The sequence below is a fragment of the Phyllobates terribilis genome, unplaced genomic scaffold, assembly GCF_046119375.1.
Source record: "Phyllobates terribilis strain yellow unplaced genomic scaffold, ASM4611937v1 Scaffold_11__3_contigs__length_659146591, whole genome shotgun sequence".
NCBI lineage: Eukaryota > Metazoa > Chordata > Amphibia > Anura > Dendrobatidae > Phyllobates > Phyllobates terribilis.
Genome location: NW_027362771.1, coordinates 249,432,726 through 249,456,400, shown reverse-complemented (window position 1 = coordinate 249,456,400; position 23,675 = coordinate 249,432,726). Strand labels below are relative to the sequence as shown.

The 23,675-nt window shown below is 43.3% G+C and overlaps 1 protein-coding gene across 5 annotated transcripts in view; it reads left to right on the top strand.

Moving 5' to 3' along the window:
- Positions 1 to 23,675, top strand: part of GRAMD4 (GRAM domain containing 4) — a 136,884-nt gene that overhangs the window by 68,375 nt on the left and 44,834 nt on the right. For all 5 annotated transcript variants that reach the window (XM_073652145.1, XM_073652146.1, XM_073652144.1 and 2 more), the window contains one exon: positions 18,218 to 18,276. In XM_073652145.1, coding sequence (XP_073508246.1) covers positions 18,218 to 18,276 — 59 coding nt within the window. The remainder of the gene's footprint in view (positions 1 to 18,217; positions 18,277 to 23,675) is intronic.

The window sequence follows — 23,675 nt, the reverse complement described above, 5'->3', positions numbered from 1 at the left end:
CTCGCATTGATGTGCCATCCTGGATGAGCTGCACTACCTGAGCAACTTCTGTGGGTTGTAGAGTCCGTCTCATGCTACCACGAGTGTGAAAGCACAACCAACATTCAAAAGTGACCGAAACATCAGCCAGAAAGCATTGGTACTGAGATGTGGTCTGTGGTCCCCCCCTGCAGAACCACTCCTTTATTGAGTGTGTCTTAATAATTGGCAATAATTTCCATCTATTGTCTATTCCATTTGCACAACAGCATGTGAAATTGATTGTCAATCAGTGTTGCTTCCTAAGTGGACAGTTTGATTTCACAGAAGTTTGATTTACTTGGAGTTATATTCTGTTGTTTAAGTGTTCCCTTTATTTTTTTTGAGCAGTGTATATATGTATTTATTTAAAATATAACTTTAATTACTATGCTAAAAACATTGTTGATGTAGGAAAAATGCTGTTGAACATTATGTAGTCGGCTTTAGGCAGCAATCCTGTAATGAAGTGACCTTGATGTCCATGGTAACCAGAGTGTTGCTTCCATGTTACACTGGAGAAATATATAATGACCTCTGGTTGCTATTGGCATAAAGGCTTATATTTTCCAGAGACATTTTTTTTAAATTCTTCTAATCTATCCAATTTCCTAAATGACTTATTAATTACCGAGACCGGAGTTGGCGGTCCCAGATGCTCAAACTAATAACTGATTTGTGCACAATTGTTCATCCAGTAACAACACAAGGATATGAGATGGAACATAGCGCTACTGCAGACTAAGGGTCTTGGGTAATCAGCACTTCAGTTACACAGCCCGTTCATAAGGTGAAAGTTTGTCCTGCCGCAAAACCATACTCTGATGTCCTGCAAACATGTTCAAATATGTAATGTGACGTTCAGCCACATGGATGCAAGTGAAGTGCATTGAACTCTTCTGCTTCACCTGTAGAATCTGTGGGGCCAAAAATACATTGCTAAACTGGTGGTAAATCAATATGGGCTCCATTAAACTGTGTTCAGACATGGTGGAAGAAATCTGCTTCTAAGGGAGAATAGTTCTTTATATGTGAAGCTTTGTTGCTGTGCACAGAAGCTGTACAACCCTGCAGCATGGAGCCATATGGTCTCAGTGCACGGCTTACAGGTCTTCAGAGCTCTGCCATTTTCATGAGTAAGTACTTGTTACAAAAAATCTACATACAAGCTGCTTGTGGAAGCCATGCTGAAATGTTCATTGGGGATTAGTGATGTCTCCAGAATTTGTTGGTTTTAGTCATATTACTTTGCTTTACATTGTGAAGCATACAGTATGTGCTATTAACTTGCTGAGCTGCGTTCACATTATCATCTAATGACCGTATGCGTAGCCTGTGGATAATGCACTAGAACCTTGTGTTACCTTGTATTGGCGTTTCCTGTACCCGCATAATATAGTATTGGTGGCCCGGACAACCCCTTTAATTTTGGCATTCACAAGTAAAGACATTAGAGGGATACTGTCAATGTGACTAAACCTGACAAACTAGTTGTATGAAGGTTTTACAGCAAGGGTGCTTTTTTCATGCGGAAAAAAAGCAACATTTAAGGCTGTGTGCCCACAATGGGTTTTTCAAGTGTTTTTGCTGCGGAATTTCCGCAGCATAAACTCTTGCAAAAGGCTTGGTAATCCGTGCCCAATGATCCCCAATGAAAATCTGCATGTTCTGTGCCCATGCTGCGAAATTTTCCGCAGCGGATTTTCCTTGCGGAAAAATCGGCAGCATGTCCATTATATGTGCATTTCTGCATGCGGATTTGAGGTCACAATGCATTTGAAAAACGCAAGTCAAATCCGCATGTAAAAACACGTGTGAAACCCGCAAGCGTTTTTGACTGCCAGGAACATACAGAAACGCTGCAGAAATTTTCTGCATCATGGGCACATAGCCTTATAGTTTATTAGATTTCTAAAATATATTTTTCCCCTTTTGTGTTTTCCACCTGTGGTGTTTTTTTTGTTTTTTTTCTCCATTTTTACAATTAAAATGGATTAGCAGCAAAAAAAAAAAAAACCCACTAAAAAAATGTGCCAAAAGCTCATGTAAATTATTGCGATCCTCTTCTTGCCATAGTCTGCGTTTTTTCATGCAGAAGAAATCCACATCAAATAGGCGGTGTATGAGCATATACCCTTAACTGATGTGCCATCTGAGAAGCAGCTTTGAAGCCACGTGCAATATTCTGACTCCATAACTAAGCTGAGAGTGTAGGGCGCTTGAGACACTGATTCTAGGCTGCAAAGAACAAACCCATCAGCCCAAGGGTGCTTTTAATTAGTGTTGGTTTCTACCTGCCCATTTAAATTTGTAGGCTTCTAGCCCAAGAGAGGCATGTTTAGGAGGTTGGTTACCCATCATGCGGAGGCTACCTTGTCATGGTTGATGGGCATACAAGAATTGGCCAATTTATGCGCAAAGAGCCTTCATTTTTTGTAAGTACATTTTATTTAGCAATAATGCTGTTTAGCCCTTATGTTCTCAGTGTCTGCATATGTATTGGCCCTTGCAGTGTGCTGCGTAGATATATCATCAGATTGCTTGAACTCGACTGCAGGAGGTATGTATGAAGACTCCAGAAGAAGGCTTATTTTCCAGTTGAATTATTGTAGCTATGTACACATCCAGTAGGTAAAAAAGACTTTTCAGAACCAGGGCTGCAAACACATGAGCTTCTAATATGGCTGATACAGTGAATGAGGAAGAAGGGAGGAGTTAATGACATCAGAGCTACATCAAAGAGAGACAGGAAGAGAGGAAGGACAAATCTCTAAAGAGAGCAAACCTTATTGATGCACTAATTTCCTTTTTTTTTTTTTTTTATTGAATTATGAACCTTTTTATGCTTTTAGTTTTTTTTAAGAAGTACCTTGAGTCTCTTGTGTAAAGCTGCCATCGGCCTCTTCTGTACACGCAGCGTTTTCTTCCTTCTCTCCATGTAACGAGATGCAATTTGGTTATAATCGCTGTTTTGTCACACTGTCAGTGCAATGATTCAGATGTTAGAAGTGCCTGCGCGCCTTCCTCACAACATGTACTACTCTATTAGCTTGTGATGTACCCTGCTGGATGTTGCTCTTGGGAGCCTAGCTGCCTGCTAGTAGTCACTGGCTTTCATGAAGTCCCCCTCCACCTTCAAGTTTCTTTAATCACCTGAAATAATGAGAAGCATGAAAAAATATTTTTTTAATCTATCTCTATTAGTGCTCATGTAATATGATGAATTATGTGGGGGTATGCATACATCTTACATGACCTATACAAGGGTATATAAATAAGATGATAAATAAATATGGGTATGTTTACACGAGACCTTTTTGCAGCATTTTTCTACACGTTTCTGACAAAAATATTGCATTTTATAATACAGTGCGTTTTTTTTCCAATGTCATTCACTCTTCATTTTTTTTTTCATTGCGTTTTTTGAGCTGCTGTGTATTTTTTGTCAATTCTTTCCCCCGTTCAAGTGAAGGGAAGAAAAAGCGCTAAAAAGTGTAATATTGTGTATTTTACAGTGTTTTTTTCCTGGCAACACTCTGGTTTTTGGTGCAGCAAAAACGCTACGTGCACATATATCTTAATGGGTTTATGTAGTATGGAAATTTAGAACTTCCACTGACTACTTCTGTAAATATGGCTGCATTTCCTGCAAGATTGAATGATGGCTGAAATTAAGTAGCACATACAGTAAAATGATCTAGAGAGTTGGAAAACCTAAATGTATAATTGTATACAGCTAGAGTATTCATGAGTACCTGTCCAACGGTTACAGTATAGTAAGAGTCTCAAGTAGGAATCGCCATATTTTTGTTGGTAACTTTTATGTTTAAACATTAGAAAAATAATCAAAATTGAGTACTCAATATTTAATAAATATATTAAACATTGTAATTTTTGGCACGGTTCTTTTTTACATTTTCCATGTTATTGTTCGTATTAAATATAACTTTTTAAATATTGCTGTTTTTCTGGCTATTAAACTCTAGAATACCCTTATTACTGCAGTTTTGTAGAGATGGTCTCCACAGTCATCTCCTTATCACAGGCAGGATTACCGTGACCGGTATTACCTCTGTTACAAAGTTGGAGGCAGATAACACACTGACAGTAGTTGTGGATCACATCTTCTCTTCCCCTTCCCTGCACAGGGGTCTCTGCACAGATCGTAGAGCATGCTTAGAACAGGGAGTCCTATCCAGACACTAGCTGCCTATGGTCAGTGTGGCTAGCCCGATAGCTGGATTTCGCCAGATTCTGTATACCTGCAATCCTCCAGTGCTATGGAGCTGGGGTGGGCAATTAATATTCCCAAGGGGCCACATGAGAGACACTGACTGTTGTGTAGGGCCGGACCAATAGGCTGAAATTAATTCTGCTCTATATTTAATATATTAATTTTACTTATCTTATATTAACCCCTTCACGACTTCAGACGTATCCATAAATCCAGGTCAGTAAGTAGTCACCGATCTTGGACGTATGGATACGTCCAGGCGATTTTGCGCACACAGAAGCTGTGCATACGATCGCCGCCGAGCGATTTTCACAGCTGACACTCAGCACTCACTGCCAGGAGGGGTGCCTGCTCCCGGCAGTTTAACCCGCTGAATGCTGCGATCGAAGCTATCATCACCATCACAGGGGGCCCAATCGTTGCCATGGTGATCCTATGTCATCATGACGACATCCGGGTCACCAGGCTCTACCAAGTTAGTTAGTTAGATCCTGCATATCATCTAACTTGTGTCTTTGCAGCACTGACCGTTACAAAGCATAGCAATGCTCCTGCATTTCTATGTGTTATAACTGCGATCAGAGTGCTGAAAGTCAAAGTCCCATAGTGCAGGGTTCCCCAACTCCAGTCCTCAAGGCCCACCAACAGATCATGTTTTCAGGATTTCCTTACTATTGCTCAGGTGATAATTCCACCACCTTTGTAATACTAAGGAAATCCTGAAAACATGACCTGTTGGTGGGCCTTGAGGACTGGAGTTGGGGAACCCTGCCATTGTGGGACTAAGTAAAAAAAAAAGTGTCATTTAAAAAAAATAAATAAAAAAAATTTGTAAAATATATATATATTTGATCGCTTTCCATTACGATTTTTGGTTAGGCAGAATTTATATATTTATAAATATATAAATTCTGCCTCCCAAAAATCGTAATGGAAAGCGATCAAAAAATGTCATGTGCCCAAAAATGGTGCCAATATAAACGTCAGCTCATCCCGCCAAAAACAAGCCCTCACATGACTCCATCGGCAGATATATGGAAAAATTTTAGCTCTCAAAATATGGCAATGCAATAAGTGTCTTTTCGTGTGACAACTGCCAAACATTAAAAACCGATATAAATCTGGTATCGCACCGACCCAAAGAATAGTCGTCTAATCACTTATACCGCACAAGGAATGGCATAAAAAGAAAATAAAACCAATTCTTTACCTGCTGTTGATTTGTTCATTCTGCCCGCCAAAGATCGATCGCAGTAAAACTCTGCTCACATTTATCTTGCGCTGAGCACTTACACCTGGGTTTCTGTGTAAAACTCTGAAATATGTGATGTAGACGGAACTCCCGGCGGAAGACTCCCTGTAGTGAGGCAGATGGAGGCACTGTGGACATCGTCTGGTCTATGATCTGGTGGTGTCTGTCTTTTTAGGTGTGCATAAAAATGCCGTCTGCCACAGTTTTGTGTACTTCTCAAAAGGACAACACTGAACAGAGGCCACACAGAGTCCAGAGTAACTCTGCTGCCTCATTATAGTGAATGCATCCCTCGGGGGGGTTTCATCTGAATCACGTCACTCGGAGATATACCGAGATAAACCCCGATATAAGTGCTCAGTGTAGAGTGCAGGATAAATGTGATCCAAAATGTTATGAAAATCAGTCCACAAAAAAAGCCCCCCACTAAGGTCCATCACCTGTCAATGGAAATATAGGGGGCTTCACCGTTACTGGTAGCAGAAAGGCTCTGGAAGAGTGAAATGGCTCCTCACCCCCCCAAAGAATTTCAGCAAATTCTGCGTTCCCAAATTCAAATGCCCCCCTCCCTTCTGAGCCCCAGTGTGCTTAAACCACATTTAGCGTCCACATGTTTGGCATTTCTGTAGCTATGAGATCCCGCCTAATTTACGAGTGCATGTCTCCAGAAGAATGGGCTGGTCACTACAACGTACTAGTCACTACAACGGGAATTTGCAATTTTCACTTGGCAACATCCACTACTACTTGTTTCTGGAAGACACCTATGGAGTCAAAATCCTCATTTACACCTGTAGATAAATTCCCAAAGGGGTATAATTTCCAAAATGGGGTCACTTGAGGGGGGAGTTCCTGCTCTTCTAGCACTTAGGGTCTCTGTATATGGAGTTTGCAAACTATTCTAGGAAAATCTGTGCTCCAGGAGGCAAATAGCGCTCCGTCCCTCCCGAGTCTCGCCGTATGGCTAAGCAGTACTGTGCAGCCACATATGGGGTATTTGCACATTCAGCAGAAATTGTGGGACAAATTTTGGTGCCATTTTTACCCACTTCCCCATGTAAAAAGTGTAAAATCTGGGGCTAAAACAACATTTTGGTGGTAAAAATGTAATTAGTTTTTTCTTCACTGCCCAATGGTATAAAATTCTGTGTCACACATGTGGTGTCAATATGATCACTGCATCCTTAGATGAGTTCATTAAGAGGTGTAGTTCGTAAAATGGGGACACTTATGAGGGGTTCTGCTACCTCAGGGGCTCTTCCAGTGGGTCATGGTACCCGCAAACCATAACAGTAAAATCTTCACTATAATATGGCGCTCCTTCACTTCTAAGCTTTGCAGTGTGCCTGAAAAGTATTTCCTGATTACATGTAGGGTATTGGCGCATAAGGGAGAAATTTTTACAACAAACTGAGGTTCATTTATTTCCTATTTGCCCTTAGAAAAATTAAAAACTTGAGGCTAAAACAACATTTTAAGGATAAAAATATAATTATTCATTCTTCACCGCCCAATGGTATATAATTCTATGGGGCACATGTGTCAATATGATGACTGCACCCCTAGATGAATTTATTGGGGGGGTGTAATGAGGTCACATATAGGGGGTTTCTGCTGTTCTGGCACCTCAGGGGCATTCAAGGTGCTCACCACACAACTATATACATTCCTTGAGGGGTCTAGTACGCTAATGATTCTAGCAAATTTTGCGTTCAAAAAATCAAATGGCTCTCCTTTCCTTCCAAGCCCTGTCATGCGCCCAAACAGTAGTTTTCCCCCACATATGGGGTATCTGCATCTTCATTTTCTCCTATTGCCCTTGTGAAAATAAAGAAATTTGGGTCTAAAGTAAATTTTTGAAGAAAAAAAGTGAAATGTTATATCTTTCCTTCAACATTGCAAAAATTCCTAAGAAGCACCTGAAGGGTTAATAAACTTCTTGAATGTTGTTTTGAGCACCTTGAGGGGTGCAGATTTTAGAATGGTGTCATTTTTGGGTATTTTCTGTCATATAGGTCCCTCAAAGTCACTTCATTTTTTTTTTTTAGGGACCACATCACATTTGGTTTTGTAAATTTTGTTGGAAAAATTAGAAATCGCTGGTCAACATTTTTTTTAAATCCAAATATTTTTTATTGTTAAAACTTTTTTTGTAACACAACAGTAAAACAAATAAAACAACCCAACCAAAGAAGGGACCCAGTCCCTATTCTATCCTTCCCCCCCCACAACACATCGCCCTTTCAAACAAAACATTTTGAGTTAAATGTTCCACAGTTCTGTCCACAGCAAATTAACAATCTTACAGTATGAATAGTCACAATTGTATTAAGGGGTATCTAACTCTTGCTTTGGAGCAGTTATATACATGTCTAAAGCAGCCCAATGTAGGATTTTGCACCTGTCAAGTAATCTATACATCAATCATAGCAGACCAAGTTGAAATCTATGCAGTTCTCTGGATGCTAGGCCGAAGCCGTCAATCCATGGAGCCCATATTTTTTCAAATTTAGAGATGGCCTTCCTTTTCAGATATATACTTTTTTCCAGACTTAATAACCAATTAATCTTATTTATAAATTCTGTCACCGTGGGCGCCTGCTGTGATAACCAATGTTGGGCTATTAGTTTCCTGGCCATGTATAACATGCGTGCCACCGCTATTTTGCCATGTTCGTCAGTGCTCAGATCTTTTATATATCCCAGTATACATACTAATGGTGAGGGATCTGAATCGACTGAGTATGTTCTATCAATGATCGCTATTACATCCCTCCGGAAGTTTTCCAGAGCAGGGCAGGTCCACATCATATGAAGCATGTTAGCCGGGTATGTTTTACATCTAGCACATAGGGAGTCTGGTCGAAGCCCTATATCGTGGAGAAATTGGGGTGCTCTATATGACTGGTGCAGCACCTGTAAGTGGGAGAATCTATGGGACTCACTCAGAGATAACTGGGGAACTCTTTCCAGTATTTCAGACCACAGCCCCTCTTCAATAGGGCCTATCAAGCCCTCCCATTTTTCTTTTGATCTTGTGGGGTGTTTTGCAAATACCAGGTCCAGCAGACCCCTATAAAGCAATGAGATTAGCCCCCCAGAATTATGTGAGCTAGCCATTCTCTGTATTATAGCATTTTGAGGAACTCCATTATTTAGGACAAGACTCTCTGCCTGATATGCATGTCGTAACTGAAGGTACTTATAAAATTCGGTGTTGGGCAGTCCATATTCATTTTGTATCTGTGAAAACTCCTTGAGTGAATCTCCCACTAAAACATGAGTGAATCTATCTAGTCCTTTTAGACTCCAATTTTTAAACCCTTCCAATTTATATAGGTTAGGGAGCCATGGCGTTTCCCACAGTGATGTAAATTGTGAGATCCCTTGTATCCCCTGTAATTTCCTCACTGCCTACCAAAGTTTGTGTATTAACAGCGTAGTTGGGGTTCTACAAGAGGGTGTCTTAAATTTGTGAGCCTCCAATGCTTCATAGAGTCTGAGTGATTTAAAATGTGATTGGAGTAGAAAACGTTGAGCCCCCCTCCCCCTCCAGGGTCGTCCCACCCACGAATGTGCTGGAGCTGAGCTGCCATATAATAAACCCACGGATTTGGGACAGCAAAGCCACCCATTGTTTTATCTCTTTGCAAAGTTTCCAGTTTAATTCTTGGAGCTTGTTTTCCACAGATTAAGTCCCTGAACATGCTGTTTACTTTAAGGAAATATCTCTGGGGAAGCCATATTGGAGAATTATGCAATACATATAGCAATTGTGGCATCCAGATCATCTTGACCAAGTTAGTGCGGCCCACCACTGACAGTGGCAATTTAGACCACATGTCCAGTTTACACTTGAATCTGGCCAGTATTGGGTTGAGGTTTAGCTTCTCATAGTCAGTTACTTTAGATGTTACATTAATACCAAAATATTTAAATTCATTGACCACTTGTAAGCCCGAGTCAGTATAGTGAGGTGCATTAATGTTCCCATTATCTATTGGAAGCAGTACTGACTTAGTCCAATTAATCACGAAGCCTGAAAATTTCCCAAACTTCTCAATTGTCTCCATAGCTACAGATAATGTTTTGGAGGCTTCCGCTAAAAATAGTAGTGCATCGTCAGCATAAAGCTTAATTTTCTCCTCTATATTCCCTCTGCGAAATCCCATTATGCCAGGGTGCATCCTGATAGCCGCAGCTAGTGGTTCAATGGCTAGTGCGAACAGTAAAGGGGACAACGGGCAGCCCTGCCGGGTACCCCTCCCCAGTTCAAAGGCTGAAGTAAGATGCCCATTTACCCTTAATCGTGCCAATGGCCTCTCATATAGTAGCTTGATCCATGAAATAAATCCAGCGCCCATACCAAATTTCTCCAAAACTACCCATAGATATTCCTGTTCAACAGAGTCAAATTCTTTAGCAGCGTCTAGCGAGCAAATAACCCTGTCTCCTGTATTGTCCACTGGCAGCTGAAAATTAAGAAATAGTCTACGGATATTAACGGCTGTAGACCTAGCTGGCATAAAGCCCGATTGATGACTATGTATAACAGGGGTGGGCAATTAATTTTCCCGAGGGGCCACATGAGAGACTGTGACTGTTGGGGAGGGCCGAACCAATAGGCTGAAATTAATTATGCTCAATATTAATATTAACATATTAATTCTAATTATTATTATTAATGATTACACAAATATGAATTGTGTAACTTAATATTGAGCAGAATTAAGTGTGCTGACATCCCCCTATATACAGCTTGAGCCCCCACACAGCCTCTCTATATACAGCATGAGCCCTACACAGCCCCCCATGTCCATTATGAGCCCCACACAGCCCCACAAGGCCAGCATGAGCCCCACACAGCCAACCCGTGTCCAGCATGATCCCCACACAGCCCCACTGTGTCCAGCATGAGCCCCACACAGCCCCCCCATGTCCAGCATGAGCCCCACACAGCCCCCCCATGTCCAGCATGAGCCCCACACAGCCCCCCCGTGGCCAGCATGAGCCCCACACATCCCTCCCGTGTCCAGCATGAGCCCCACACAGCCCCCTCATGTCCAGCATGAGCCTCACACAGCCCCCTCATGTCCAGTATGAGAGCCCAAGAGCCTCCCCAGTGTCCAGTATGAGAGCCCAAGAGCCTCCCCAGTGTCCAGCATGACAGCCCTCCCCAGTGTCCAGCCTGACAGCCCTCCCCAGTGTCCAGCCTGACAGCCCCCCCCAGTGTCCAGCCTGACAGCCCCCCCTGTGTCCAGCCTGACAGCCCCCCCTGTGTCCAGCCTGACAGCCCCCCCTGTGTCCAGCATGACAGCCCCCCCTGTGTCCAGCATGACAGCCCCCCTGTGTCCAGCATGAGAGCCCACCTGTGTCCAGCATGAGAGCCCACCTGTGTCCAGCATGAGAGCCCCCCTGTGTTCAGCCTGAGAGTACCCCCCCTGTGTCCAGCATTAAAGCCCCCCCCTTCGTCCATCATTAAAGCCCCCCGTATGTCCAGCATATACTTACCTCACTCCCTGTTCCCCTGGCGCTCCTGTCTGAGAAGCACTGACTCTCCGCAGTGCACAGGCTGACGCCATCGCGTCAGCTGTTTCTAATGCTGATTGATGGAAGAGCGAGGTAGCGGCCCCTCCTCCACCAATGCATTCACAGCGGATTGAGACCGCGGATTGAGACAGCGGTGACGGCGGGCAGTGACGGCATGTGTGTGAGCTGGGAAGGGCATAGTGCGGCCCGTGGGCCACTGTTATCAGCCCCTTGGCAGTCTTGGTCCACGGGCCGGACTGGAACAGCCAGAGGGCCGAATGTGGCCCGCGGGCCGCACTTTGCCCAAGTCTGATGTATAACATTAGATATTATGTTATTTAACCTGGAGGCCAGAACTTTTGCTATCATTTTAATGTCCGTAGGTAGCAGGGATATAGGCCTATAGGATTCGGGGAGCAATGGATCCTTACCCGGTTTGGGTATCACTACAATAACTGCTTCTCTCATTGAGAGGGGCAGAATGCCTTCCTTGGCTGCCTCCTGGAAGGTGCACAGCAATTGAGGTAGTAATATATCCCCACATTTTTTGTATATTTCCATAGGGAACCCGTCCAACCCTGGTGATTTATAATTGGCCTTTGAAGCTGTGGCCATTTGTAACTCCTCTAATTGCAGGGGACTATTTAAGTATTTTTTATCTGCTTCAGAGATAGCTCGAAGATCAATCCCCTCCAAATAAGTCAGGATTTGTTCTCTGCTAAATCGTGTTTTGGTTCTGTATAAGTCCTGATAAAATTCTCTGAAAGTATTTGATATTTGATCTGGCTGATTAACCATTGCACCTTCCTTATTTTTTAAAGCGCCTATAAAGGATGTCCCTATTTGAGCCCTTGCAATCATAGCCAGTAAATGTGTGTGGAGTATGCCTCCTGCGCCTCTTTCCAGGTCATTAGGTCCTCCTCTACCTTATTGGACAAATTTATTTTCCGTGAGTCTAACCCTGTCTTGCAAGAATTCCCCAAATTGGTTAGTTTTAGTCTTGGATCTATTTATCGCTTGTATCAAGACTCCCCTCAGACAGGCCTTCATAGCGTCCCATAGTGAGTTCTGCATCACAGAGCCGTTATTTTCTATAAAATAGTTTTGAAGAGCTGATGTAATCAAATTTGTGTCTATTATTTGCAACCAAAAGGGATTCACGGACCATCTAGTAAGGGTAGCTTCCAATCTGGGCAAAAGACATAGGCTCATCATCAGGGGTGAGTGGTCCGACAGTACTCTAGGTAAATATTCCACCCTTTCCACTAAAGGGAGAATGTGTTCTATTCCCAGTACTAAATCTATGCGGGAGAGGGTGTTATATGATTTAGAGTAGCAGGAGAATTGTTGTGTTTTGGGATATTTAAGACTCCATATATCAGTCAAGGATAACTCTTGACAGGAGCTCACCAAACTTCGTTATGGTGTAAGCCTCTGTAGCTGTGTCTGATCTGAATCTATCCCAGTATGGGTGTACAATATTGTTAAAATCTCCCATGCATAGCACAGGGACCCCCGGTACTTTGTCTATGAGTGACGTAATTTCCTTCATAATGATATTATTATAGGGAGGGGGAATGTAGACTGCCACTAGTAATAATTCTTTGGTGAATATTCTACAATGAATCCCAATGAATCTGCCCTCCTCATCCACCTTAGCGGATATCAATTCAAAAGGGATAGATCTATGTACTAAAATACTGACGCCCCTCGAGTAACTTGAAAAGGTAGAATGAAAACTATGGCTGATCCATGAACGCTTCAGGGCCGCTATATTACTTTTTTCTAGATGCGTTTCCTGCAGATATACCACTGCTGGTGAATTTCCCCGTATATATTCCATGACAGCCGTCCTCTTTAAGAGGTCTCCCAACCCTCTCACGTTCCAAGAAAGGAATTTTACTTGGTTAGCCATTAGGATATAACGCATAGGGGATGGACAGGATGCGTATAACAAGCGTTAACATAATTCCTTTTCCCAAATATAAGGTTATGATAATATCCCCTTTTCCATACAAGATCACTGTAATCCATACGGGTGGCAGAACTGCGCAGCACAATCTATAAACATACAACTTACAAAAACATACAAACAGAAAAATACCGATCCATCCAGAAAAATCAGATGGATGGGGGTACCAGTCCAACTCGCATCCGCACATGAAGCAAGCGAGCAACCTATTAAAAGAGAAAAATAAACGTTTCTTGGGAGCCTGCCATTTTAGGATAATAGACAGAATATCCATTTTCCACTGGGCCGTGGATTACTTAGTAAGAATTATGACTCCAACAGTCAATCAGATATCTTCTGATGGCACATGACTTAAGTTATACGTCTTCATTCAACGTTGTGGGTTCTGGCGAAGTTGCTGTTCATTTAGATCAAGCCAGCGGAGGGCTTCCTTAGGATTTTCAAAAAAGGAGGTCCCTCCCAGGGCGTCCACTCTGAGTTTTGCCGGGTAAAGCATGGAGTATGGTATTTGTAGCTGGCATAGCCGGCGTTTCACATCCACAAATTGTGCCCTGCCCTACGTTTTGACACTTCAATGGAGTAGTCAGGGAAAAAGGACACCTTTTGGCCGTTGACGGAGATGTCCCCTTTATCACGAGCTGCCTTAAGGATGCCGTCACGGTCCTTATAGTGGAGCAGCTTCAATAGGACTGGCCGCGGCGGGGCTTCGGGTAACAGCCGAGTAGGAACTCTGTGCGCCCTTTCCACAGCAAATAGAGGGGTCAGGTGTTCTGCCCCAAACAGGGAGAGCAGCCATTTCTCAAAATACTCAGTAGGGTTATTGCTCTTGGTTTTTTCAGGGATGCCAATTACCCTTATATTATTCCGCCTGAGTCTGTTCTCCAGATCGTCAGTTTTAGCTAGCAATGCCAGGATCTGTTGGTCATGTCTGCGATTGTCACTGATAATTTGAGGCTGTTTATCCTCCAAATCACTAATTCTCCTCTCCGCTGCTGTGGTGCAATCTGTTACTTTCTGCAGCCCCTGTCTCATATAGGAAAGTTCTTCCTTAATCTCACCCATTTGATTACTAAGTGAGGACAGGACAGATCCATACTGTGTAACAACCATGAAAACATCCTTAATTGTAGGCTCTTCTGTCTGCTGGGTTGAAAGAGTGCTGAAGGGGTTAAGGCCCCGTCACACATAACGAGATCGCTAGCGAGATCTTTATTACGTCACGGTTTTGGGATCGCTGGGGAGCTGTCAAACATGCAGAACTTCTTGGCGGTCGTTGGGACGCTTTCACACAGCAGCTATTTCAGTGATCCACACCTTAATAGGGACTGTACTGTGTCACAAAGGCGTGCATAAAATTACTTTTCCGCGCCCCCTCATCTCCGATTGGTGGACGCTACTGCGTTCTGATTGGGCGGTCTTGGTCGCTACAATGATCTGCAAAATCAGGACTCAGTCGAATGAACGGATATCAACAGCCCGGAGAATTCTGCTAGGATCTGCAATCCAGCACGAGGTCAGAAACAAAAGATTGAATCGCTATTCTGTTGCCTTCTTTATGCACGGCGGAAAATGAGAACGCTGTAGCGACCACCAATCGGGGACGAGGGGCGCGGAAAAGTCCAATTTATGCACGCCTACCTGTCTCAGTTCTGAATCGTTAACGAGGTCGTTGATAAGGTGTCAAATACAGCGATGCACACTGCCCAGCGGGAGCGCAACGACCCAGGATTGGTCCAAGAAGCTTTGTAACGATCAGCGATCTCACAGCAGGGGCTTGATCGTTGCTACCTGTCAGACATAACGAGATCGCTAGCGAGATCGCTATTGCGTCTCAAAAACCGTGACGTATCAACGATCTCGCTAGCGATCTTTTTATGTTTGACGGGGCCTTTAACCTCTAGCCGAAGCTGCATGCTGTTATCTGAGGTGTCGGTATTATCTGTATTGTCACATTCTCCTGGGAGAGCAGAGAAGCGATTAGCCATCCCCTTCATCTGTGCGTGCACTGTATTACTCAAGGGGGCTGCTCTGTTTGTCCTAGCATAACTAGCTAGTTTAACTGCAGCGTTCATGGAAGTAGACTTGCCTGGTGCATCTGGGGATGTGGAAAGCTTCAGTTTCTCGGCGCCATCTTGAGATTGTCTGTCTGCTCCTGCAGTCACCTCACTTTGCCTTCTGCCTGCTTTCCCAGCCATGAAAAAACTCCTCTGTTGTGCACCGATGGTTACAGGAGCTCAGAGGGAGATGTTATCTCTGGTTTTATTACTATTTAGGGCCCAGTGGAGACTTTTACAGGCTATTGCTCCCGAGCTGATGTGTCCTGTGACCGCTCACATGTCCAGCCAAGTCACGCCCCGCTGGTCAACATTTAATACCTTCCTAACAAAAAAAAAAAGCCAAATTTCCATTTTTTTTTTCACAAATAAGCGCAAATAATATCGAACAAATGTTGCCACTATCCTGAAGTACAATATGTCACAAAAAAAAACAATCTCCGAATCAGTGGGATCCGTTGAAGCGTTCCAGAGTTATTACCTCATAAAGTGACACTGGTCAGAATTGTAACATTTGGCCTGGTCATGAAGATGAAAACAGGCTTGGGAGTAAAGTGGTTAATATTAATTGTATCACTTAATATTGAGCAAAATTAAGTGTGCTGATATCCCCCTATATATCGTATGAGCCCCACGTAACCTCCCATATATACATGAAAACATCTCTTTAACATGGAAGCCACCACAAACTCTCCTCACTCTTGTTCCACCGGTGCTCTGCCTCTGCTCCGATGCATTGACTCTCTGCAGTGCACAGCTAACACGATGAAATGACGTCATCGAGTCAGCCATCTCACATGTTGATTGGTGGAAGTAGGGTTTGAAAATGCGGATAGCGGTGGCGGGAGGATGAGGGAACTGTGCGGCTTATGGGCCACTGTTTCAGCCCTTCGGCTGTCTGTCGGGCCAGACTGGAACAGCACTTTGCCCAGGTCTGCAATAGAGGCAAAGCTATCTCTGCTTGCAGCACGGGGATTGCGCACAGTGCAGAACAGTGGCACAACCATCAGGGCTGTGGAGTCGGAGTCTGTGTCCATTTTGGTGGAATCAGTATAAAATGGACCGACTTCTAAAATATGTAATAAATTGGGTACAGTAGTTCAATACCGTTTGTGGGGAATATTTTTTCATAAGAATTCTGGAAAGTTATGAATGAAATGTCCTATAAATGTCTGTCCTATTCCTGATCTAAGGGTCTAGGCTTTTAGCTGAGATGACTCTGTGCTACAGTAAACTTATCACTTAAACATGAGCCATGTATGAGGGAGTCGTGGAGTCGGTGTCATGGAAATTGAGGAGTCGGAGGTTTGGCTTACCGACTCCACAGCCCTGACAACCATGCTATGTGTCACGGGTGTGTCGCCACGAAGATCGTCACGATTACACAGCCTGACTTCTCGCAGCTGACTTTTTGGTGCTTTGTGTTTTTCGGCAGTGAGGGAGTTAATTCTCTCTCTCTCTGTGCTAGACGAGGTCCAGCCTCGCCCAGCTGCAATCAATGCTGCTGTAGTGAGACTCCTTCAAATGCCTGCTGGTCTGTTAGGGAAGTGTCGGTGAAAGCATTTCATGCAGACTAACAGAGCGGATCGTGGTATTTGGAGTTTCAGAGATAAGTGTATTTGGAGTGTTTTTTCCCTTCCTCGCTTTATCATTTATCTCCTTTCCCGTTGGTGTTCCCTCTGTTGTAGTTGTGTAGTTTTTGTATGCAAGGTGGTTTTGGTTTTTCCCTTGTACTGTCTCGTTCATCTAAGTACTGTGTGTGGGCATATTATTACTTGTCCCCTTTTGTTGTGATCGGGGTCCTTCTCAGGACTAGATTACTTAGGTGCAGGGATCCTCAGGAGGTAGGGGTTACGCTGGCGGCCTGGACCTCTGTACCTTTAACAGTACCTCCAGGTTGAGGGATTAGTCAGGGCCCCAGCTTAGGGTCAGCTTAGGCCCCCTACCTCGAGTATACAGAGACAGCGTGACACTATGTTGCGGTCAGTCATCGCGAACATACCGCCACTGGCAAGCAAGGAAGACAAAAGGCAAGAGAGTAGTGTGCTCCTGAAGATTTGGAATTGAGACACATCCAATAATCAATACATTCCAGTCACTGATGCTGCTTAATTATTGTGTTTTCACTTTCTTTTTAGGCAACTGGTGCTCTTCTAGTGACTACTTGGTTAGAATTGCTTTTTTGTCACCATGTCGGTGTGATCATTTAGATGTTAGGAGAGTATTAATAGAATCTGATGCCTGCGCTCCTTCCGCCTCTCACAACATGTGCTTCTCAATGATCTTGTGATGTACCTTGCTGGTGTCTGCTCTTGGGAGACTAATGCTTGTGTTGATGCTGTCTGCCGTTATCACATGGCATCTTGTTCATTAATTCACACACATCCATGAGAAGGCTAATACAAAAGATTGCAATATAAATTGTGTAAGATATAAGAGTCATTTTAACAGCATTTCAGCTTACATGATGGCAGGTATTCCTCTATATTGTCCAGGTGTATACCTATTGATTTTTTTCAGCAATCTGGGTTATAGCTATAATTTTTTTTCATTTTCAGTTTTGCAACATGTGTGAATATAGACTGAGTGTTGGGGTGAGGGGGACACCCCCCCCAAAAAAACAGTACAATGAAATGGGTAGTTTTTTATATTTTACCAAAAACGCAGATAACAGGCAGCTTGTACATGAAACAAGGAACATTCACTGTCATTTTTATTTGCATTTTTTATTAGTGAATTAAGGGGAACCTGTCATTCGATTCATACTGTCCAAACCACGGGCAGCAGGAATCTGAACCTGGTTGCAGTCAGGAATGTTTCTTCCTGAAACGCTCTGGACCGGAATTTTAGGGGGATACGTGACTGTTCCGGTGCCACCCCTGGCTGGCTTCTACCCCCTTCACTCCAGGTCATTAACAGGGCTCTCTCATATCAGACTATGCTATCCAGTTGGCTGCTCAAGTTTTGTTTTCCCTGCAATGCCAGGGTGTTTAAGATTAAAAATTACCTGGCTGCTATTGTGCAGCCAGACTCTGATTCATGCTACCTGTGGTTTGGGTAGCATGAATTGAGCGAAAGGCTACCTTTTAAAGCATTCGATCTGCCATCTGTTGTCCTGAGAACTTTATTAATGATTTGTTCTCTTTTCTCTTTATAAGGAGTGAAGAATCTGTAGCACAACCATCTTCAAAGGGACAGTCGCAGAACAATGGAGCAGGTATTTTGCCAGCAAGCTGATGAATTTGCCTCTAAAACTTTATCAATCATGTGTAGGCTGAAAGGAAAGTTACGGTACTTAGAAGTTGTGTGCCTCTAATACCTCAGTGCACCATGATTAGATTTATTTTTGAAATAAAACGCCCTACATAAAAAAGCACACATATTACATACACCAGCATATTACCTACACATATTAAATATGATCTACACATACATCACAAGTCATGCACATTTGCCCTTCTTGTGCATTCCATCTAGATCAGCCGTGGAGTCTTGATCTCCTAATAAAAAATGCCCATAAATTAAAAGGGTTGTTTGACACAGTAAAAAGTATTCATACCTAAAATAACTTTTTTTTTTAGGGACCTTTCACTAGTTTGAGTATGTTAAAATGGCCACATCATGGAATAGAGGCTGAATTAAATGTGTTTTTATTCTTTAATGTCTTCTCCCATTGTGAAAAAGTTTGCTTGTAAAGTTTAGGCTATAATTTTTTATAGTTCATCTGTTACCAGAGATTTGTCTCTGGGGGCATGTACTACTTTTCCTGCATGAGATCGAAAAATCATAAGCAGGCAGTGTCGTACGGGGTGAAAAGAACACTCCCTCCTCTCCCCACTGATCTATACAGCCACTCTTTAGAGATACAGCAGAGCTGAGCACTGCACCACAAGAGGAAAAAATCAGAAGTAAAATCAACGCTTTACTCAGCTCTGCAGGTACTGTTCCATGATGTTGCCAGTTTAACATGCTCAAAATAGTAAAAGGTTCTCTTTAAATTTAAAGATTGCGCTGCTCACATCAGAAAGGTCTCCCTCTCATCCCCCATTATAAAACGGATAGCAAATCTAATGGGATGTCTTACATGGAACTGACTGAAAGAAAATAGAAATAAGTAAATACAATGCCTTGAAAAAGTATTCTTAACCTAGAAACTTCTCCACGTTACACCCATAAACTTTTATGTGATATAACAACTCATAGTAGTTACACCTGTGTGTAATTTATTTTCCATATCAACACAGCTGTTCTATGAAGGCTCCAGAGATGTGTTTGAGAACATCAGGGATCAAACAGCATTATAAAAACCAAGGAACACACCAGTCAGGTCAGGGATAAAGTTGTGAAGTTAGGTTACTTAAAAAAAAAAACAAAAACAAAAAAAACCCCCAAGCTCAGAACATCTCACGGACCACTGTTCTTCCGTTTTTTTTTTTTGGGATGGATTGGAGTATAGCACTACGGCAAAGCTACTAAGACATGGCCATACAGCTAAACTGACATCCCAAGCAAGGAGTGCACTAATTAGAAAAGCATCAAATGGCCCATGACAACTCTGGAGGAGTTGCAGAGTTCCCCAACTGAGGTGGGAGAATCTGTCCACAGGACAACTATTAGTTTTATAAGCCACATATCTGGCCTTTATAGAAAAGTAGCAAGAAGAGAGCCATTTTTGAAAGTTAGCCATAAGAAGTCCTCTTTGTATTTTGCAAATAGACATATAAGGGGACACAGGTGGCATGTGGATGAAGGTGCTCTGGTAAGATGAGGCCAGAGTAGAACTTTTGGACTAAATGCAAAACGCTATGTGTAGTAGAAAACGAACTGTTCATCACCCTGAAAACACCATACCCACCGTCAAACATGATGGGTGCAGCATGTGCTGTGGGGATGCTTTACTTCAGCAGGGGCAGAGAAGCTGTTCAGTGTTGATAGGAAGATGGATGGAGCTAAATACAAGGCAGTCTTTGAGGAATACCTGTTGTAGGCTGTAAACAACTTGAGATTGGGGCATACGTTCACCTACCAGTGAATTATCACTTACCATAAGGTGGAGATGTTGCACCAAAAACTGTCAATAACATAGATTTTTATGGTGTTTGTGTTATACTTTTTCCATATGGGCGTCTTGCTTAAATCTTCATATATGTAAATTATTTTTGTGAATTACTTCTTGGGACAGATTTGAATACGTTTTGTATACTTACCCGATGATTTTTCTCTGCACACTTCTTCTCTTTTTTTTTATTAATATTTTTTTTTTATGTGTTTTGTTGAAATAAAGAAATAGTATTTTCTCTTTCCCCCATGATGGCACCATGGATAAAGGGGATCCGCTTTTCACGTACAGGAAACCTACAGATTAAAAGGGCGGTACCTCTCTCCTGCATCAGATGGTTTCCTTTCCTTGACATCAAGGATTCTCCAGGCCTGGTCAGATCAATCCAGGTAGCGGGGGTTCTCGCCTAGGCTGATGCAGTACCATAAAGCGCCACCTCTGGTGCTGGTGGGCCTTCAGTGTGAGTGGAGAGGTGCAGCTGCGCACCACACATGGAGCCGTTCCAGGCAGCGGGGGTTCCCTGCCTAAGCTGAAGCAGGTGTTGAGAGTCGCCGCTGGGTCCTTGCTGTTTCCTCTCTCCAGAGCGTCCGCAAGTTTGCCCAGTATAATGTCGCAGCCCCTTGGGGAGAGTGGCTGGAAGGGGATAACTGCCGCACCGTTCTATCACACTGGACTTCCGGGTCCCACTGTGCATCCCTATGACGCAGTGCTGCACCACTGATGGCTAGGTAGGGCCTCTCCTCTATGACAAGGAAAGGGGGCACGTGACCGCAAGTGAATCCGGCACAGGAAGCAGGGGTTAAAAGGAACTAGGAAGCACTAGGAAAGTGCCCCATGCAGCGCTGTGGCGGTCCCCTTTAGCGATAAGTGAGCAGGAACACTTGGAGGTGCTGATTCTGCAGCAGCAGAAGTGGCAGAGGCAGAATACTCAACAGCAGGAGAACCCTTCCCATCATCACAATCTTTGCTGCGCTGGGAAGACCTGCCAGAACGCCCACTTTCACTGCTGCCTAGACTCCAGTCTTGCGTCGACCTCTAGAGAAAATTCACCTACAGATATGGTTCCTCCTAATCCATTACCCTTTCTTCTGTCAGATTAGTAAATGATCCTTGTGAAAGTTCGCTTTGTAATTAGGATCCCCCCTTTTTTCTTCTCCTATTCAGAGAAGTCAAAGTGTGTGCAAGACCAAGCACAGGAACTGTGCACTTTGCATGGAAGAGCTCCCTACTACATAGGAGAAAAAGCTCTGTAGTTCATCCATAGAGCAAACAATCTGTGAGGAAACCCCAAAATTTGCCTCTGAGCTTAGGTCCATAATAAAAACCGAAGTAGAAAATACCTTTTAGATCCCTTCAGGGTAAAGCGAAAAAAACAGAGGCAATCCAAAAATATATCCCCTGAATCCAGATCCAGTAGTCCGGAAGAGGGAAATTCAGACATATCCAATTCATCCTCATCTTTGTTATGATCTGGGGATAGAGGTGGACAAAGGTGTTTCCTGTTAGATGAAACGGCCTCATTAAGGCTGTTGGGTCCACTATGGGGTTGATAGACCCTCGTCCAAAAAGACCCATTTAGGATATAATGTTTGGCGGGCTGGAACAGAAAAAAAACGAAGCTCATTCCCTTCCTAATGAAAAAATTCAATCTCTGGTTAGGAGGGAATGGAAAAGACCAGAGAGAAAAGGTATTTTAGCTCCAAAGAGAAAGTATCCCTTTTGACACCCTCGTGTGTTCAATTTGGTAGAAAGCGCCAAAGCTAGATGTCGTTCTAGCCAAAGCTTTCAAAACCTTTTCCCTTCCATTTGAAGTCATGGGGGTATTGAAGGATCCCATGGATAAGAAAGCTGACACTTTCTTGAAAGGGTCCCGGGAAGCCGCTGGGGGGTTCTAAAACCTCCTGTAGCGGCCACCTGTAGGGCCAGGTCACTAAAGGATTGGTTAGATTAATTGGAAGCTCAGCTTAGAGAAAAAACATCCAGAGAAAAGATTTTAGATACGATTCCCTAAATGAAGGGGGCTGCTGCCTTTTTGGTTAATGCATTCGGCGACTCAGGTTGGCAGCCAGATCGGCAGTTTTTTTCAACGCAGCCCGGCGATCTCTCTGGCTTAAGTGTTGGTTAGGGGACCTCCAGACAAATTCCAGGTTATGCTTCATTTGCTTTGAGGGTGAATTCTTATTCAGCCCAACGTTAGGTGATATACTTGACAAAAGCCGGTGATAACAAAAAACGTTTCCCTGTCCTCTCCACTACCTCTTATAAGAGGTTCTTTTTGGAGTAGAAAATGTATTCTTAGGAAACCCCCCGCCCCCAGGGATCACGATAAGTGAGAAGATAGGAGAAAGAAAAACAAAGCATTTATGTTCAGTGGGCCCTCCAATGGACCCTTCCCCCATGAGGGTTTTCCCCAGGGGAAAAGATGTCCAAGAGCGCTTGGATACTAGACCCGATAAAATTGGGTCTGATACTACAGTTCCATTTAATCCCCAACTCAAATTTCATAGAGACTCCCCGGCGATCCTTAAACGAAGAGCAGTTAGTCTTAGAACAGGAGATTCTAGGCTTAGGAAGAAAGGCAGTCCTACAAGAGATCCCTCCCCTGGAAAAAGGAGAAGGATTTTACTCACCACTTTTTCGGAGGAGGAAACCAGATGGATCCTTCAGGACGATTATAAATCTAAAGAAACTGAACAAATCATTGAAGATCCAGGCTTTCAAGATGGAGACAATAAAAACCTCTGTAAAAATTGTTTCTGGGCATATTGTCATGTTCCCATTCACAAGGACTATCAAAAATTCCTCAGAGTAGCGGTCTGAGTAGAAAGTGTTTGATTACTCCATCAGTACACCGCTCTCCCGTTCGGTCTAGCTGTTGCTCCCCTGGTGTTCAACAAGATAATTGCAGAAGCAAGGGAGCTAGGCATGCTAATTGTCCCGTACCTATATGATCTCTTGGTAATAGGCAATTCCTTCAAACACTGCAAGAACCAGCTAGAAAAGGTCATGAGTTCCTTGATTTAGGTTGACTTTTAAACCTAAAAAAATCAAGAACCGCACCAAGTCAGGTGCAGGAGAGTCTAGGTATCCTAGTAGATTAAAAAAAACCAAGAAACAAAAAAACAGGTGTCGCCTTCCAGAGGAAAAAGTACAAAAAATTATGACTTGGACATATCAGGCGGTGGACCAACCCTCTGACTCTATGGAAGGCTATGTCCCTTCTAGGCTCCATGACTAACTGTATTCTGACGGTTCAATGGGCCCAGAATCACACCAGGGATCTACAGTGGGAAACTTTGGGAGCCGAAATTTCTCTAGGAGGGCATTTAGAAGGTCAGCTAACTTTGCCTCCAAAAACTGTCCTTTCTCTGGTATGGTGGATGAGGGTAGACAAGTTAACCCAAGGTATTTCGTTGGTGAGCAAAATCACTCAGATACTGACCACGTATGCACGCCCCAGGGGTTGGGTTGCACTTGTAAAAGACAAAATAGCTCAAGGAGCCTGGACAGAGGAGTTAAATTGGTATCCTCAAACATGAAGGAGCTGTTATTGGTAA